The sequence below is a fragment of the Salminus brasiliensis genome, chromosome 1, assembly GCF_030463535.1.
Source record: "Salminus brasiliensis chromosome 1, fSalBra1.hap2, whole genome shotgun sequence".
Lineage (NCBI taxonomy): Eukaryota > Metazoa > Chordata > Actinopteri > Characiformes > Bryconidae > Salminus > Salminus brasiliensis.
The window spans coordinates 91,811,958-91,829,843 of NC_132878.1; the positions used below are offsets into that span (position 1 = coordinate 91,811,958).

The following is a 17,886-nucleotide window of genomic DNA, read 5'->3' on the forward strand; positions in this document are numbered from 1 at the left end:
TAATACGAGTAACCTTGTAAGTTGCTCTGGAGAAGAGCGTCAGCTAAATGGCATAAATGTAATGTAATGTAAATATAATAACAGATGAAATACATGTTCCATTTTTGAAATTTTGTCTAAAATGTGCAGAAATTATTTAGTCATGTTTGTTTTCTGTGAAGAATTTATTCACTTATTTTCACATAGACTCAAAACTCAATAAAATGTGCTATTTAACCAGCAGACTTATTTTGCCTAACACTATATGTACAGTATATCATTGCTGTCACACAAAAACCTTGTATCTACATTTTTTGTTGTTTTTCACTTTCTCAACACAATCTGAATTTCCTGATGAATGGACCAATAGAAATGCTCCCAAATGACTTAAATGCAAAAGAATAAAATCCGTTTACATTGACTTCCATTGAAAGATATGAAGATTGCTGTTTCTTAAAGTGTTTGTTTTGGAGAGTTGGAGGGTTTTTGCGTGGCAGTGATGACAAAGATGTGTGAGCTCTGTCCGATGATATGTATCCCTATGTAACTGTTTAGAGCCACACTGCATTTACAGCTTCCTTATCGCGGTTCCCAGAAGCATTTGTAGTTATTCCATCCTAGTCTGATATTAAATGATTATGTTTTGATTATATTTTTAGTTGCATTTAGTTTCTAGTCATGTTTGAAATGTTTGTAATGTTTTAAGACAAAACCACAGCATCTCTACAGGTCTCTACAGCTGAATCCTTGGTCAGATTGGATCCGCTGGACGCTGTATTGCCTCCTCCTCTGGCTATTAAGTGGCTACTGTTCTAAAGGGCAGGCAGTACAGTGTGTAGATGGGTCCTGAGATTTTGACACACAGTCTATATGGCATATTATCAGAAAGCTCTGATTATCTGGACATTTGTTGGCGTATTAAATAGCTGTGACATAAATAATGTGCATAGATCTTCTGATATAAACCGGTCGCTTTATTCCACCAAACCTTTACATTTTTACACTTAAAACCAACCTAAAATTATTATTTTTACACACCTTATTAAACAGACTTATAATAAGTTTGTCTTTAAACTGTATAAACCTTAGAGCCCATTATGGTTATGTTAAAGGTGCACGAAATGTGTCCTCCACATTTAACCCATCTGTGATAGTGAACACTTACACACACTAGTGAACTAGGGGCAGTGAGTTCACACACACACACACACACACACACACACACACACACACACACACACACACACAGGTGGGCAGCCAACTCCAGCGCCCGGGGAGCAGAGAGGGTAAAGGGCCTTGCTCAAAGGCCCAACAGTGGCAGCTTGCCAAGCCCGGGAATCGAACCCACAACCTTGTTATCGACAGCCCGGCGCGCTAACCGCTAACCACCACTGCCCCTAATAACCAGCACTCAACACCAGCACTCTCCCTTTTCCACCTTCTCCTGAGAATGTCCTACAGTAGATGAACCATGCTTTCAAAATGGGCTGCAGCTGCTAGAACTAGGAGGAGTGTATTTTAGGAATCAGCATCCCATAGAAGTGCTTAGACATGCACTGACAGTGTGCATTAGGTCTGTTGTTCAGTGCAGGGCTCTTTTGAGGAAGAGTAAATATATTAAAGGAGTTCAGGTCGTCAGAACCATGAGCAGTTTGATTTGGCCATGTTATCTCCATGAATGAAGGAGAGATGGAGAGAGAAGGTCTGTGCAAGGCTTTATTAGGTCAGGGATCAGGTTTCCTGAAAAGCGCTGACGTTATTGTTTCTGCCCGTCCACAGATGGAAAACTGAAGACCTGGGTGTACGGCGTGGCTGCAGGCGCGTTTGTGCTTCTGGTCTTTATAGTGTCCATGATCTACCTAGCATGGTAAGAGCACTTTTGTTTTCCCGTGTCCTTCATCATCATCATCATCATCATCATCATCATTCTAATCATCTTTAGTATTAGTAGAGGTGTACTAGTAAATCTTTTAACTCAGAACAAGTGGAACAAGAGGCCGGTTTACACAGTAGTGGAATACAGACCTTTGAGAGTCTTTAATGTCAAGCCTTTTGTAAAAATCGAAGCTCTCTATTTTTAAGACCTTATCATTATTACAATCCATTGAAAAAAAAAATAGTATTGAAATTTAAAAACATATTTATTGGCCATTAAGCCCCTCCTTTACTTCCAAAGGCCTCTCATCCCTTATGGAAAGATCATTGTTATAATAATAATAATACAATAATGAAATTTGCATAAATTCTGTAGTTACACATGTGGACACTATATGGACAAAAGTATTGGGACACACTCTTAATCATCCAATTCAGATGTTTTCTTTAGTCCTATTGTTGCAGGTGTATAAAATCAAGCCCCTAGCCATGCAGTCTGCCTTTCTTCCACACATTAGTGAAAGAGTGGGAGGTTCTGAAGAGCTCACTGAACTCCAGCGTGGTTCTGTATGTAATAGGAGACACCGCTGCACCAACAACTACAAGTCAGCTGGTGAAATTTAGACCTTCCCTCCTAGATCTTCCTCCATCAGCTGTGAGTGGTATTATTATTGAACAGTGGAAGAGTTTAGGAGGAACAGCTCACAGAGAGCAGCTCAGCCACCGAGTGTCTGTCAGACCACATAAAGTTACAGAGCGGGGTCAGGGCCGAGTGCTGAGCTCAGAGCAGAGTGCAGAAAAGTCTCCAACTGACTCAGTAACTGCAGCAGAGCTCCAGACCTGCTGCTGCTATTAGAGCTGCAAAGGAGGACCAACTCCATATTTATGAATGCCTATGAGTTTAGAATGGGATGTCATAAATGTGTAGGTGTCCCAATACTTTTGTCTATTTAGAGTAGACAGTTCAGGTGTTCAAAATAACTCATCTGTAGACCTTTTGTAGAAATCTAAAAGTATTGTTACACCTCTACTAACCATCACTCATCATCATCATCATCAGTTCTCACTCATCCTTTTGTTTTCATTTCCCCCACCCACTCTCCCTGATTTGGTTTTCTGCCTCTACTTCCACCTTCATCTCCACCTGTGTAAGCAGCAGCTACTGTGCCATGCGCCGTTCTCTGGAGACGCCTGACTCCGCCCATTGCGCTGTGGCGTGGATGGGCCAGGAGGTCCACGAGCTCACCTACACCTGCCCTGAGTGCCAGCAGTCTCAGTCCAGTGCCAGTTAGGGGTCACTCTCCTGATCTCCTGACCTTTTAACCCCAGTGCCCTGCCCCAGTGCCTGAGCCCGTGTGCCTCTTGCTCTGCCGGGTCGCTGCCCGCCACTGCTGGAGCTGGTGATGCCTTCAGAAATACACTACAGGCCCTCAGGAAGCACGATGCTATTGGTACAATATCAGTAACAGCAGAAATTCTTACCCTCCTAGTGTTGGGGGGTATTGGGTAAATGGCCTTCCAAATAGAGTAGAAAATGGAAATAAATTAAAAAAATGAATCAAGGTTCCTAAATGGTTCTTGGACGTGCAGCTGTAGGGAAACTCTTTAATGGGTTTTAGAACCTTATCCTTATGTTGTGGTTCTTGGATTGTTAAAGATTAAAGAACCATAGCATACAATATAAGTTCTGTACCTATTAAATATGTCCTCTAAAACTCACTGTTAAGGAATATAGATTTTATGAGCGTGATAGGGTTAAATTCTCAGTACCTCAATTAAATAAATCAATTCAAAATGTGGGTTTTTATGATTCTTCATTAATTAAGAATCTTTTAAATCATTGAAAGCATTTAAAGCATTTGCCGTAGCTCAAAGATATGAGTTTCCAAATAGCATCATCCATCTTCACTGAAATTCCTGAACATATTAGAAAAATAGACGGTATTTGAAACAGGTCTTTGAGGAATGCCATAAAATAATCACTTCTGTGGTCTTTAGCAAACCGATACTATAAATACCAAAGGTTTAGAAAGCTTAAGAACCTCCAAAATCTGAGATTCACAATTTCAAACTTACAGTAGATGTCCAAAAGTGCTTCTTCTGTCGTATCACTCATAGAAGCCTTTGTGGTATCTTGTAAGAGTGGGTGGGAACACGGTCTCAGGCAAACTCAGACTTGCTGACCAGCATACCATTTTAAACTCAAGACAGACCCAGCGTCCATACGACAATGTGTCAGTATCACTGATCATGATTATTAAACAGACTACCACCTAAATGCTATGATATTCCATCCATACTCATAGTGCTCATAGTTTTGCTCATATCATATCATATCATTTATCCTTGCCATATGCCGAAGACTTTACAACTGCAATGTCCAAAAGTATCCAGACACCTTAACTGCTTTAAGGTGCACCTATTTCTTCCAGGCTCACTTTTCTCTCTACAGAAGTGCTGCAGATAGAATGGGACACTCCGGAGCATCCACACATGACCCTAAAGTCATGTTGGGCCACCATCATCTCTGGGGTTATAAAAAAAAAGCTCCCAGCATGGGCTGTAGACTGCACTCTTGTTGTGTTGAAGGTCTATCCAGTACCTTTGGGATGATGTAGAGTGGCATTTGTCTTCCAGAACAGATCAGAACTTAATCTAACTAATGCTTTTGAGTCTGAACCCAATCCAAATCCTCACAGCAATGTTCCAATATCTAGTTTAAAGGGTTCCCAGATTTACATTTACATTTATGGCATTTAGCTGACGCTCTTATCCAGAGCGACTTACAGGGTTACTTGTATTACAGCAGTGGGCCAATGTGGTGTTAGGAGTCTTGCCCAAGGACTCTTATTGATTTAGCACAGCATAGTCACTCAGCCCGGCCCAGCCCGGGAATCAAACCCCAGCCTCCCACGCGGTGCGGTAGCTCAGTGGCAGGTAGTGGTGTTATCTGTTGCGCCACACCAACCAGATAAAGAGGCTGTTACTACAGGAATACGGTGGCAAACTCCCCATTAATACCCTTGATTCCAGAAAAAGAAGAAATCAAGTTGCTGCAGTTGTTGAAAAACAAATCAGGGCAGTACAGGTGTCTACAAACTTTTGGACATGCAGTTTAGTTTGGATTTGTGGTTGCTTTAATATCAAGTGTGAAATAACCTTCCTTCCTTTTGTCTTCAGCAAAAAGCCAAAGAAACCCCAGCGAAGGCAAACCAACAACAACAGGCTGAAGCCCCTCACTCTGGCCTACGACGGCGATGCTGACATGTAGCCCTGCTCTGGAAGATTACGCCATCGAAAACACACACACACACACACACACACACACACACATATATACACCTCATCCACATTATTAACACACATCCTCACACTGAGCAATGCCTAACTCTTACAAATCTCAGATTCTGGACCCCTCCTTCTGCCTGAATAGCTGAACTTTAATAGCTGAAGGTCCTTTTTTCCATCTCTCTCTCTCTCTTTGTTACAGCAGAGCCTTCACCACTCCCATACACAACGGGAGGACGCCTTTTTATGTTATTCTTACTTTATCTGCAAAGTTGAACACACCGTTGGCTGAGACGGTCCTTCAGCCGGATCAGACAGCATTTCCCCACTTTCTCTGGAGTTTCCTCAGTAGTCTAGCCTTTTCAGAGGCCAAAGGAGTCAAGACAAAAAGCCAAAACTTTACAAAAAAATGAAATAATAGAAAAGAAGACGGACGACGCAGCGGTTCAGAACAGTATCAGTGAGTGAACTTAACGTAACACAGGCCTAACCTACTACTAACTGACTTTTCTTCTTGCGAGCTCCTGGGCAGCAGCCTTTCTATGGAAGGTGAAAGCGTAGAGGATCACAATCGCTGTCCTGGAAGTACTGCCTCTTCTCTTCTCTTCGGTCCAGGCACTATTGCACTATATTAGTGCAGCATGATATGCACTTAAGTCAGGGTTTGCCATTGAACTTCGGCAGGAAAGTGCTCAGCTGGGTTGTTGAGGAAGAAAAAAGGACAAAAGGATGAAAAAACAAAAAAAGAAGCGTTTTGAGGGAGTAAATGTCATCACCTGAGGACGTGATTGGGACGTCATCGTTCAGAGCCGAAGCTTTCATTAGCTTCATATGTTTTTTTTATCTCGCTGTTCGTTTTTCAGTCGCTTGTGCATTGTATAGGTCGTCTGATGTGTTTTCTTTTCAGCTCATCTCTCTCTGGATGTGTATTTTCTACCTACGCTCTGAAAAACAAAGGTTCCTTTAATGGTTCTTGGCCTGGATGTCCGGTTTGAGTTGGTCTTAAAAGTGAACCATCTGTTGAAAGTATCCCTAGATTCTCCAGGATTACTTGGGCCACATTCACACCCAAAAAAGTGGCCCAAATCTGATATTCTCACCATATCAGTTTTAGTGTGACATTCTTCTGAATGGTTCACACTCCTAAACTGATGAACATCGGCGAAAGAGCACCTGTTTTCATCTGACCCATTTTCCTTTCTGCTCAGAGAGCAATTATGACGAATGGCAGCTTGGATTGGCATAAAAAATCACAGGAAATCCAATCTGGCTGTTCAGACCGAGTCACATTACCGCATATCAGATATGGATCAGAATTTAATACCGCATATGAAAATGGCCCAAATCAGAACTGGAAATTCTGATTTAGTGTGTTTGCTAAAAGATTGGATTTGGGCCTCTTGTACCTGCTGTGTGAGCGTAGCCTTCGTCCAGTGAACAGATGGAGACCTTGGTGATAATAGGCTGAAGAGGCCGACCTATGTAGCATTCCCCTAGCACTAGCTCCAACACTGACTCTTATGGAATCTAGTCTACATCATTAAACCCACATTTATCTGTATGACTAATGTTTGACTGTTGGTTAACCTACGCCACATCAATAGATCTGTGCTTATCTTAAATTTGCGCTAATCTCACTTCTACAGTTTGTTCCCCAACTGTTGACTGGGAGTGACTGGCAGTCCACTGTCACTGAAAAGCATGACCTCATATTTCAGACTAATAATTGCTATTAGTTTATTCAGTAATTGGTTGAACTGTGTGGATTAAAACACTTACAGATTACAAGCTGGACACCAGAGGGTATTTTAAGATGTTTTTTTAAGTGATAATACATTGTTAAAAGATACTATGATTACTATAACTACAATACTATAAACCACTGACAGATGAGGTAATTAACATTTATTATCTTGTTACAGTGGCCTCATTTGTCAAGGGATGGGATCTTCATATTAAGCAGCAAGTAAACCGTCAGTTCTTGAAGGTGATGTGTTGTTAAAGGAAGGACAAATGGTCACGCATAAGAATCTGAGCCAGACTGACGGCTAGACGACTGGATCAGAACATTTACAAAACATCAGGCAGGTCTAGTGGGGTGTTTCTGGTATGCATTGGTCAGTACCTACCAAAAGTGGTCCAGGAAAGGACAACCGGTGAACCAGCGACAGGGTAATGGGCACCTATGGCATATTGATGTGATCCATGGAGGCTGCTAAAGTCTTGTTGGCAAATACCCCAGGAGATGATTTGGTGGCACAATGAGGACCTACACAATATTAAAGATATGGCTGATCATTTTTTTTTATGTTCAACAGCTCTTTTATGAGGTTTATATATAGTATTGTTTAAATTAGTGGAAGCCTGCAGAGTAGCTGCTTCACTACCTGCACCGAGTCCTATAAGTTGTAAGGTGGGGCCTCCATGGATCACATCAATGAGCCGTAGGTGCCCATGACCCTGTTTACCAGTTGTCCTTTCCTGGAGCACTTTAGGTAGGTACTGACCACGGCATACTGGGAACACCCAACAAGACCTGCCTGATGTCTTGGAGATGCTCTGATTCAGACGTCTAGCCATTGCAGTTTGGCCCTTGCCTAATCTATCCACCTCTTGAAAGATACCTCTGTAGATACCAGTACATCACTGGTTTGTGTGATTTGTAGGTGGTTTGTATTGGACCCTGTTCATACCTGTATTTAGCACCACTGTCTACTTATGTCTGTCTCACTTTGGACATACGATAATGCCCATGGTATATGATAATGATATGACAAAGAACCAGACTGAGACTGTTAGCACACAACTTTATCTGATGGATCAAAAAATGGGGACTAAGATGTCACTCAGCTAGAAAATCCACCTGAAAGGACAAGACAAAGGGTAGGTCTCCTTGCACACTCTTGAAAAAGTGCCACCAAGGTTTCTTTCAACTACCTGGATTTATATTATTTTACGAGTCCGTCCTAGAACCTTCCCATTAAATAAAGGTTCTCCTAATAACCATTAGGAACCAAGGGTTATTCTTCTGTGGCATCTTTCCACTGTTACCTTTTTGGTACCTTTATTAGTGCAGAAAAAACAAAGACAAGCAGTTTCTCTGCTTCTAAGCATCAAAAGCAATGAGTACTGTTAGCGCCCCCTTGTGGAGAATCTTCAGCCTTCAGCCTGTGAGTGAGTGAGTGAGTGAGTAACAAGCCAGGACTATGAGGTGCTCCACACCTGGAAAAAAAATAAGGGCAAAGCCAAGAATGAAGGGGACAGTATTCCTATTGAGAAGGTCTGCCGGTGCCCCAGGTCTGTCAGTAGCCAACTTTAAAGAACCCTTTTCAGCACCGTTGTTTTTAAGCGTGTCTGAGTTTCCATTTCGAGCTTTTCTAAGATTATTTGTTGAGATGCACTTGTGAGGAGAAAAAATAAAAGTTTGTGTAAGGCTGAAGATATTTTGTGGAAGGCCCCGAAGCCCCACGTACTGTATATGAGTTGTACTTATGTTTGTTTCATGTGAAGACCAGCAGTTTCTGCCTTATTGTTGAACAAAAAATAAATGGAAAGCATTGAAAAATGAAATGTTAATTATAATGCAGGTGATTATAATTAATATAACATATACTTGCCAAGTCCTCATGGAACAGGACAGATTCAGTGCAGATGACTAGTATTAGCAGTTACAATTTGGGCTAATTTGCATAAAATATTTGAATTCTTTTTAAAGAGCCATATGGTTTCCCAAAGTTAGCAGTATATACTTATAGTAACTATGATATAACGATGATAATGACATAGTATTCATATTTTATGATCGATCATGACAAAAGCAGTTGAGATTAGAACAAAGACTCTTATTTTAGTCTTTTTTTTTTACTGCAGCAGGTGAAGAAATAGCAATCAGTGGTATTTTTATGTAAATTATATGCAGATTGCGCCTAATTGCTACTTTACGGTGATTGCTACTGAATCCAACATTATATACAAAGTAACTCTATATAAAGATACGTAATAAAAGAGCCACTTCAATGAGAATATGTTATAAAAGACAGCTAGATGTATTAAATATGTAAATCCTGAACATAATTAAGAATTCCTTTGGTTTGTTCTTCTTATTATTTATTATCCCAGTTGCTGAAGCTGCTCGACGTTGGCTGAGTTCCGTTTGACGCATTTTTGCAGCTGGTGAAATGAATGTTTACTTTTCTTTAGTTTGATGTATATTTTTATTTTTTTGGATATTCATTAAAGTGTGAACATTTTTTTTATTGCACAAAAATGTTTGGTAAATAATTTGTAAAAAAGTATTGCTGATCTTTGTTCACGATGTTGAAATTCATGTTGTAAGTAAGAAAAATCGAACAAGGTTTAGTGCTTTTTTGTACAGGTTGTTTATGTATCTGAGGAACTACAGATAATAAATGACAACATACTGGTGTGTTAGAACAGCATGTCTTGGTTCAGTACAATGAAGACGCAATCAGGAAACTCAACTCTTCTGAAACAAGAAAAGCCAGTCAGAATTATAGACAAACAGTCTAACTATTAACACACGTTTGTCCTGTTCATGTCTGTTAGTGAGCACATTGAGTAAACGTCTACAGTGCAGGCTAGAAAAAGTAAGTGAATGACTTCTGCAAGAGGTGCATTCCACAGGTGCTTCAGCCATTAAATACTAATTTACTAATTACTGGCGAATCTGTTCTTCTCAAGAAAGATTGGGGCGTGTGACCACTTGTTGCAAACCTCTTTCAGAAGACCTTAGAAGATCTGTTTTAGAAAAGTTGAAAAGGCTACCAAAGAACTGCTAAAAACTGGTATGTTTTTTAAAAAGCAAGTAGCGACAAATCTAGCATCTTTTTCTACAAATTTCAGCTACCTCCCATAGAAGGAAATTGCCCAAACTGTCCATGTCCTCTCTCTCTCTGTTTGCTGTCTGCAAACTTTACTGGGTTCCTCCTGTAGGTCACTCTCTATACAGAGCCTAGTGACTAATAGTGGTTTTATTTAGCAATGGAAACACAGCGTCTCTACTGTTGAGCTCGGAGGGTAGATTACACTTTATTTATGCTGAAATATGGAATAAATTTCATAACTAACTCTCATTCTCTAACACACACACACACACACACACACACACAGCTGCTACTCTTAGCTTAATCCAGCCCAATGACTGATCATCCACATTTTCTCTATTAAAGCTAAAGCAAATATATATATATATATATATATATATATATATATATATATATATATATATATATATATATTCTGTATCAACTTAATCCAGCCCACTGACTGATCATCCACATTTTCTCTATTAAAGCTAAAGCGAATATATGTGTGTGTGTATATATATATATATATATATATATATATATATATATATATATATATAATGATTAATACAGTTGATACAGAACATACATATATTCTTTTATTCCATTAGTGGGTTGTGTCATCTAGTAACATTTAGGGGCTGCGAAAAGCTGCAATGGATGGTACTCTCCCTAAAAGTGGAAAAAGGTCCCCCCAAGAGCACAACGGCTAATCCTGAAATCCTGAAAAAGAACTCAAGGGTGACAGCAGAAGACAGACAAAAGACACAGCAGCAGAGTTAATAAAAGGACATAATAAAAGGCCTGTCACTGCAGCCCTCCATAAGTTTCCCAAAAACCACCTTGATGTTCCACAATGCTTCTGGGAAGATGCTTTGCTGTCTCAGGGCCTGTGCACCTTGCAGCCATTGAGGAAACAATGAATTCAAAGGTGTTTAAAAAAATTAAACATTTTACACGAGAATGTGAGGGCAGCAGTCCCTGACCTCGAGCTGACGAGACGTTGGGTGATACAACAATAAGGTGAACGAGTCAAATCACAAAGTAACCCAACTACAGAACGGTTGATACAGAAGATTAATGATCTGGAATGGCCCAATCAGAATCCTGACCTTAACCCTACTGAGAGGTGTGGCATGACCTGAAGAGGGCTGGAGGAGGAGTGGTCCAAACTTCCTCCTTAATTCTTTCTACAGGAAATGGTGGAGATGATTGCTGCTTAAAGGAGATCAGCAGGTTAATACATTGTAAGGGTTCACTTACTTTTTCTAGCCTGCACTGTGGATGTACTCCAAAACACACAATCAGAATTATTAGTTTATTTAGACTGTGATTGTCTATAAATATGATCTGATCATCGTCTGAATCACAATTATAGACAATCTAATCACAGTCTAACTAAACTAATAACACATGATCAGAACCTTTGTTTGTGTTATTAGTTTAGTTTAGTCTTTAATTGTGACTCAGACGATGATCAGATCATATTTTATAGTGATTCATGCAGAGATCCTGGTCAATTCAAAGGATTTACTTACTTTTCCCTGTAACAGTAAGTCTTAAGTATCGGCCAAACTGATAGTTTTGATCATTTTCTTTAAAAAATATTAATTAATTTAATGATTAATTCAATTATTAATTAATTAGTTATTAATGAAAACAGAATTACATCAGTTTTGTCTTTTTACTGGGAAATGTATGGACTCTTCTACTGAGCGATCCATTGAGGTGGTGAGTGACTGTCAAAATACCCATAGACTTGACTGTATGTTTGTTTCAGCTGTAAGTCTTTCTGGAGGGTTACTGGTGGGAGCTTACTGTGGGATTTTGCAGGGTTAATAACTTAACCCATGAGAGCCCAGGCTGACATGAGATGTCTGTTCATCCGCATTTTCTCGATTAAAGCTAAAGCGAATAATATATATATATATATTCTGTATCAACTGTATCAATCGTTATATATAGTTCATTTTCTGCAGAGTATCTGTTGCCTCTAAAGTTCTGCTCCAACACATTTAACCATTTAAATTTATTAAAATGTCATATTTTACATATAGCCAGAGTCTAAGAACCAAATGATGAAACACCAGTTATGAAATTGTTGTGACATAAATGTTACCATAGGATTTTAGCCTAAAATAATTTACAGAAGAAGACATGTGACCTCTTCTTTACAAGATGAAAGAACACAGAAGAGCTGCTGAGTTTAATGAACTGACTCAGTTTGTCTAGATCCATCAAAACTGGGTCTGGACTCTCATGACATTCCTGTTTTCTGTAGGTGTGTGAACTGCGGTTGGCTAGCTGTCCAGCTTAGTCACACTGCTGCTCTGTCAGATAACCCACCTGAAGAATTTACAAATTCACACATTTCATATTTAATAAATATTCTGAATCATAAGGCTGAGTAAACAGGCCAGACTTTAGGGGTTCTGAGACTTCAGGAGAAGGGTGGCTAGTCCTTCATTTCCAAATGCGATACACCTGCAACCACTTCCTTACTAATTAGCTAATTAGCACTTCTCAGCTAACGAAGGGGGCGTGCATACCTATGTGCTTAGTAAATCGCGCGCAGGCCATTCTTGTCTTGCACCTGTGATCCTCACCCCGCCCTCCCCTCCTCACCCCGCCCTCCCCTCCCCTCCTCACCCCGCCCCTCCCCTCATATACAGAGTTTTCAGTCTCTGATCCTGGATGCGCGAGCACGCAGGGCGCAAGGGCGCACGAGCATGAATCTCCGTGTCGTCTTCGGGACTCCTCACCTGGATCGCGGGAACGACCCACAGCAGCGCGGGTGATCGAGCTGCCTCGAGCTCGTTTTACTTTGTTTGTTCAGTTGAAGTTGAAGTGTTTGATGTGTTTGAGGATGGTGTCCGCGCGCGGTCTGCTGTGTCTCGTGCTCCTTCCTGCTGCTTTTTGTGGGGTAAGAAATGTGCACTTCTAAACACTCCAGGGTTCAGCACCCCGGACAGCTCCACTGATTAGCCTCTCTCTCTCTCTCTCTCTCTCTCTCTCTCTCTCTCTCTCTCTCTCTCTCTGTCTCTCTCACTCTCTCTCTCTCTCTCTCTCTCTCTCTCTCTGTCTCTCTTTCTTTTCTCTCACTCTCTCTCTCTCTCTCTGTCTCTCTTTCTTTTCTCTCTCTCTCTCTCTCTCTCTCTCTTTCTTTTCTCTCTCTCTCTCTCTCTCTCTCTCTCTCTCTCTCTCTGTCTCTCTCTCTCTCTGTCTCTCTCACTCTCTCTCTCTCTCTCTGTCTCTCTTTCTTTTCTCTCTCTCTCTCTCTCTCTTTCTTTTCTCTCTCTCTCTCTCTCTCTCTCTCTCTCTCTTTCTTTTCTCTCTCTCTCTTTCTTTTCTCTCTCTCTCTCTCTCTCTCTCTCTCTCTCTCTCTCTCTGTCTCTCTCTCTTTCTCTCTCTCTGTCTCTCTCTCTCTCTTTTCCCTCTCTCTCTCTCTTTCTTTTCTCTCTCTCTCTCTCTCTCTCTCTCTCTCTCTCTCTCTCTCTCTCTCTCTCTTTTCCCTCTCTCTCTCTCTCTTTCTTTTCTCTCTCTCTCTCTCTCTCTCTCTCTCTCTCTCTCTTTCTTTTCCCTCTCTCTCTCTCTCTCTTTCTTTTCTCTCTCTCTCTCTCTCTCTCTCTTTCTTTTCTCTCTCTCTCTCTCTTTCTTTTCTCTCTCTCTCTCTCTCTCTCTCTCTCTCGCTCTCTATCTCTCTCTCTCGCTCTCTCTATCTCTCTCTCGCGCGCTCTCTCTCTCTCATTTCTTTCTTTTCTCTCTCTCTCTCTTTCTTTTCTCTCTCTCTCTCGCTCTCTATCTCTCTCTCTCGTTCTCTCTATCTCTCTCTCTCTCGCGCGCTCTCTCTCTCATTTCTTTCTTTTCTCTCTCTCTCTCCCTCTCTTTCTTTTTCTCTACCTATCTGTCAGTCTGTCTATCTATCTAAAATATTCGATACAGTCTTGTGCAAAAGTTTGGGCACCCCAGTGTGTTGTTGATCATACTCTGTCTCTCTCTCTCTCTCTCTCTCTCTCTCTCTCTCTCTCTCTTTCTGTGTCTCTCTCTATCTCTTTCTCTCTGCCTCTCTCTGCCTCTCTCTCTTTCTCTCTGTCTCTCTCTCTGTCTCTCTCTCTGTCTCTCTCTCCTTCTCTCTGTCTCTCCTTCTCTCTGTCTCTCTCTCTGTCTCTCTCTCTCTGTGTCTCTCTCTCTCTCTCTGTGTGTGTCTCTCTCTCTGTCTCTCTCTCTCTGTCTCTCTCTCTCTCTGTCTCTCTCTCTCTCTGTCTCTCTCTCCTTCTCTCTGTCTGTCCTTCTCTCTGTCTCTCTCTCTGTCCTTCTCTCTGTCTCTCTCTCCTTCTCTGTCTATCTATCTATCTGTATAAAAACAGACAGAGCCCCTCAGTCCTTACTGTGCTGTTTATAATGCTGATTCTATCAGCACATCTCTGCATAAGTTCTGGGATTGAAATGTGATTGAGGTTCCTGGACTATATCTTATCCATCATGTCTGATATGCTGGAGATTCTTATATACAGAAATGCTAAACAAAACTAAAAAGCTCTCAAGGATTTAGGTCCAGCCCATTAGACGGATACCCATAAACTTATTTTTCCTGTGTGGACTGGAACTTTTATTTACTCTGTCTGATATAATCTGTCTATCTGTCTGTGTTGAGGAGGACTGTAAGCTATGCAAACATAAAATTGATCACAACAGAAAATTCCCCTCCACATACATTTACATTTACAGCATTTAGCAGACGCTCTTATCCAGAGTGACTTACAAGAGTGCTTCACTATTTACTCAAGAAGCATACTATTTTACTCAGTCAAGCATAATAATAAATATATAAATAATAATAATAATAGCATGTCTGTGGGCTTTCAATGAGCATTCCTCAACCACGAACTGATTCAGCCCTAAGAATAATGTTCTGTCACATTAAGTGACCTGATGAAGACGAAGTGACTTCATTTAAGCCTTCAGAGAAGCAGAGTTGAAAAGCCGAAAGAAAGAGCTGAGAGAAAACAGCCTTTTCATTTGATTGTGTTTATTCCCAGACCTGATGTAATCCTCTGTTGCAGTTTCAGACAGTTTACCCTGAAATACCCCCCTCTGACACAGCCTCTCCGTGATGAGTTCATGCGTCTCAGCAGTGGTATTCAACACAGACGGTGAAGATACAGTTACAGAATGGGAGGATCTGTTTTATTGCTAGCTGACACTAAAGCAGGCAGAAATAGACAGTGTTCTATGTTGGTTCTTGCAGTTGTACTAAGCTACACTGTAAAGTGTGAAGCAGAGCAGAAGGATTAGATTGATAAAGGGTTGCTTTTGTTCAGCTACATTTGTTATTCCACCTTTTAGAAGGAGTTTCTAACAGTAACTGTCTGTAGAAGAAACTCTACATTTGACTGCACTGTTGATTAACCCCTTAAACAGCCTATGGTCTGACGGTGGGCTAAAGGTGTTATTACAAACATCGATTACTAGAGAACAGCCCCACCAGTTTGTGTAGAAGTCCCTGTAGTTACTGAGTAATACACCTCAGTGTGTAATAAGCCTTTATCTGCATTAAATTCTTCAATTGTTCTTTGGCTGTTTTTTATAATACAAGGAAATCGTCTTGTATATCACAGCTGTCCCGCAACAACCATGTGTCTCCATTTTTGCTGTTTTTCACTTTTTGACATAATCTGAGTCTGGCACTTGTTCTTTACATTGTGTCAAAATTTCATCATAATTGGCTGTAAAGCAGGGGTAGGCAATTCCAGACCTGGAGGGCTGGATTCCTGCACAATGTTTTTCCTTTCCCGCTGAAGCACACCTGATTCAACTCAGCTGTAAATTGTTAGGTTTAGTAGGTCTGTTAGAGCAGGGGAATCAGCAAACTGTGCTGGACTCAACTGCTGGTCTTGGTTGCCGACCCCAATCTTTTACACTGACTTCCATCAAAAGTTGAGAAGGTTTTTTCCCTCCTGCTGGAAAGCTGCCGTTTTGGAGATACAAGGTTTTTGCATTATAGCTACTTTATAGTTTTCTATGCAATATAGCGTCTAAAGGGGTACTGCTATTGTTCCAAGAGAAAGAACCCCTTTAAATATAGGAAACAGATATAATTCCTTGAACTCTATGTTTTATAATTCACATATTTCTCCTAATGCAAAAGCTATTGTGAATTATTTGGTGATCATTTGGTTTATCATATCTTGTGAAGTCCCACAGGCTTTCAGTTTAGGGCCTATAAAACCAATGTTAATTATTTCTGTAATGCAGATATGAGAGCAAGGTGTGGGCTCATATATAAAAGTGGTAAAATGTAACACTATCAGTGTTGATTGAACACTGGTGAATTTGCTGTACGCAGGGTCTAAGAGGGCGTTAAACCTTAGTTTAATAGAAGGGGGCAGAACCACTGGTGGTTCAGATGAATTTAATTGGTTAGTATGTTAAAATAATGAATTTAATAATAATAATAATTATGAAATATCAATATATTTTTAATATTCAGAACTTTCCAGAACAGTTTGATAAAATAACTCATTAACTAAAATAACTTATTTACTGATACTAAGTCAAAATATAATTTTCTCTCCTGTCCTTTTCCATCCGACACCTTAGATGTCAAATTTTGAGTTTTATTTTTAGCCATTTAATGTTTATTCAATGACGACATATGTCATTTTTTTTAAATTACAGCACTATATTCATAAGCTAGAACACTGTATATACACAAGTACTGGTTCCCCACCTCAACTCATCCCAAAAGTACTGAATGGAGCACCATCCATCATTCCAGAGAACACAGTTCCTCCACTGCTCCACAGCTCACTGCTGGGGGGCTTTATACCCCTCTATAGCCCACGCCCGGCATTAGGCAGCATGGCGCCAATAGGTTCATGTTTATCTGCTTCAGAGAGTCCTAATCTATTGGCAGTTCTTCTCTACAGGGACTAGACAAGCTGTGTGTGTATGTGTGCATTTGCACATCTGTGTCAGCAATGGGTACAATTTAAAGTAGCTGAATGCCTTTATTAGAAGGGGTGTCCACAAACATTTGGACATATGATGTATCAGTTATAAAGCAGATTTAAACCAACTTTAGAGTGAGATTTGCTATCATAGTCTTTTTAATGCTGTATTTCATCCCTTCCGACCTGTTCACCACCTGCAAGAAAGCTAAACATTATGTATCATGAAAAGAAAGGTGATATCCCAATGTATGTTTGCTGAATGCCTCACTTGTGTCTTATCCTGGGATGGAACTGTCCTGGAATCTAACTCTTCAATTCCAGCTTAATCTCAAGAGGCTCTGTATCAGGTCCAGCTCCCAGCTCGGCCTGCCAATCGATACTTTGCTAATAGGAATGAGAGATGACATGGTGCTTGATCCTCAAACGGACTATTACTTGTCCAGCCTGGAGATAGATCCAGTCTTCCTGTATTCCACAGAAATCATTGTTCTTGAGAAACCTTTTCACAACTTTCAAATTAATTAGTATCAAATTACACTGATCAGCCGATTAGCACCACCTGCCACAACAGATCTGACCACCCGAGGCATGGACGCCACTAGACCTCTGAAGGTGTTCAGAGGTATCTGGTTTATTAGCAGCAGAACCTTTAAGTCCTGGAAGTTCTGAGGTGGGGCCTCCATGGGTTGCATCAATAAACCTGAGGTGCCCATGACCCTGTAGCTGGATCACTAGTTGTTCTTTCTTGCAGCACCTTGGGTAGGTGCTGACAACTGCATATTGGGAACACCCCACACTGCTAAATGTAAAAGAACCTTAAGGAACCTTTGGAGGTTTTTAGTTTGATACTGTGGCTCATCTTAAGAGGTTCTTCCACAGTTTCAAATGGAAAACTTCCAGAAGTTCCTCAATGATCTTATACTTTTACCAGTGCACCAGACCTGTCTGATGTTTTGGAGATGTTC

At 40.6% G+C, this 17,886-nt stretch overlaps 1 protein-coding gene across 1 annotated transcript in view; it reads left to right on the plus strand.

The window, feature by feature from the left end:
- thsd7ab (thrombospondin, type I, domain containing 7Ab) overlaps positions 1-7,211 on the plus strand; it is a 225,451-nt gene extending 218,240 nt beyond the window's left edge. Inside the window, exons 28-29 of the mRNA XM_072692410.1 lie at positions 1,759-1,846; positions 5,035-7,211. Of these exons, the coding sequence (XP_072548511.1) occupies positions 1,759-1,846; positions 5,035-5,125 (179 nt within the window). The 3' untranslated portion in view covers positions 5,126-7,211. The remainder of the gene's footprint in view (positions 1-1,758; positions 1,847-5,034) is intronic.
- Positions 7,212-17,886: the final 10,675 nt, after the last annotated feature.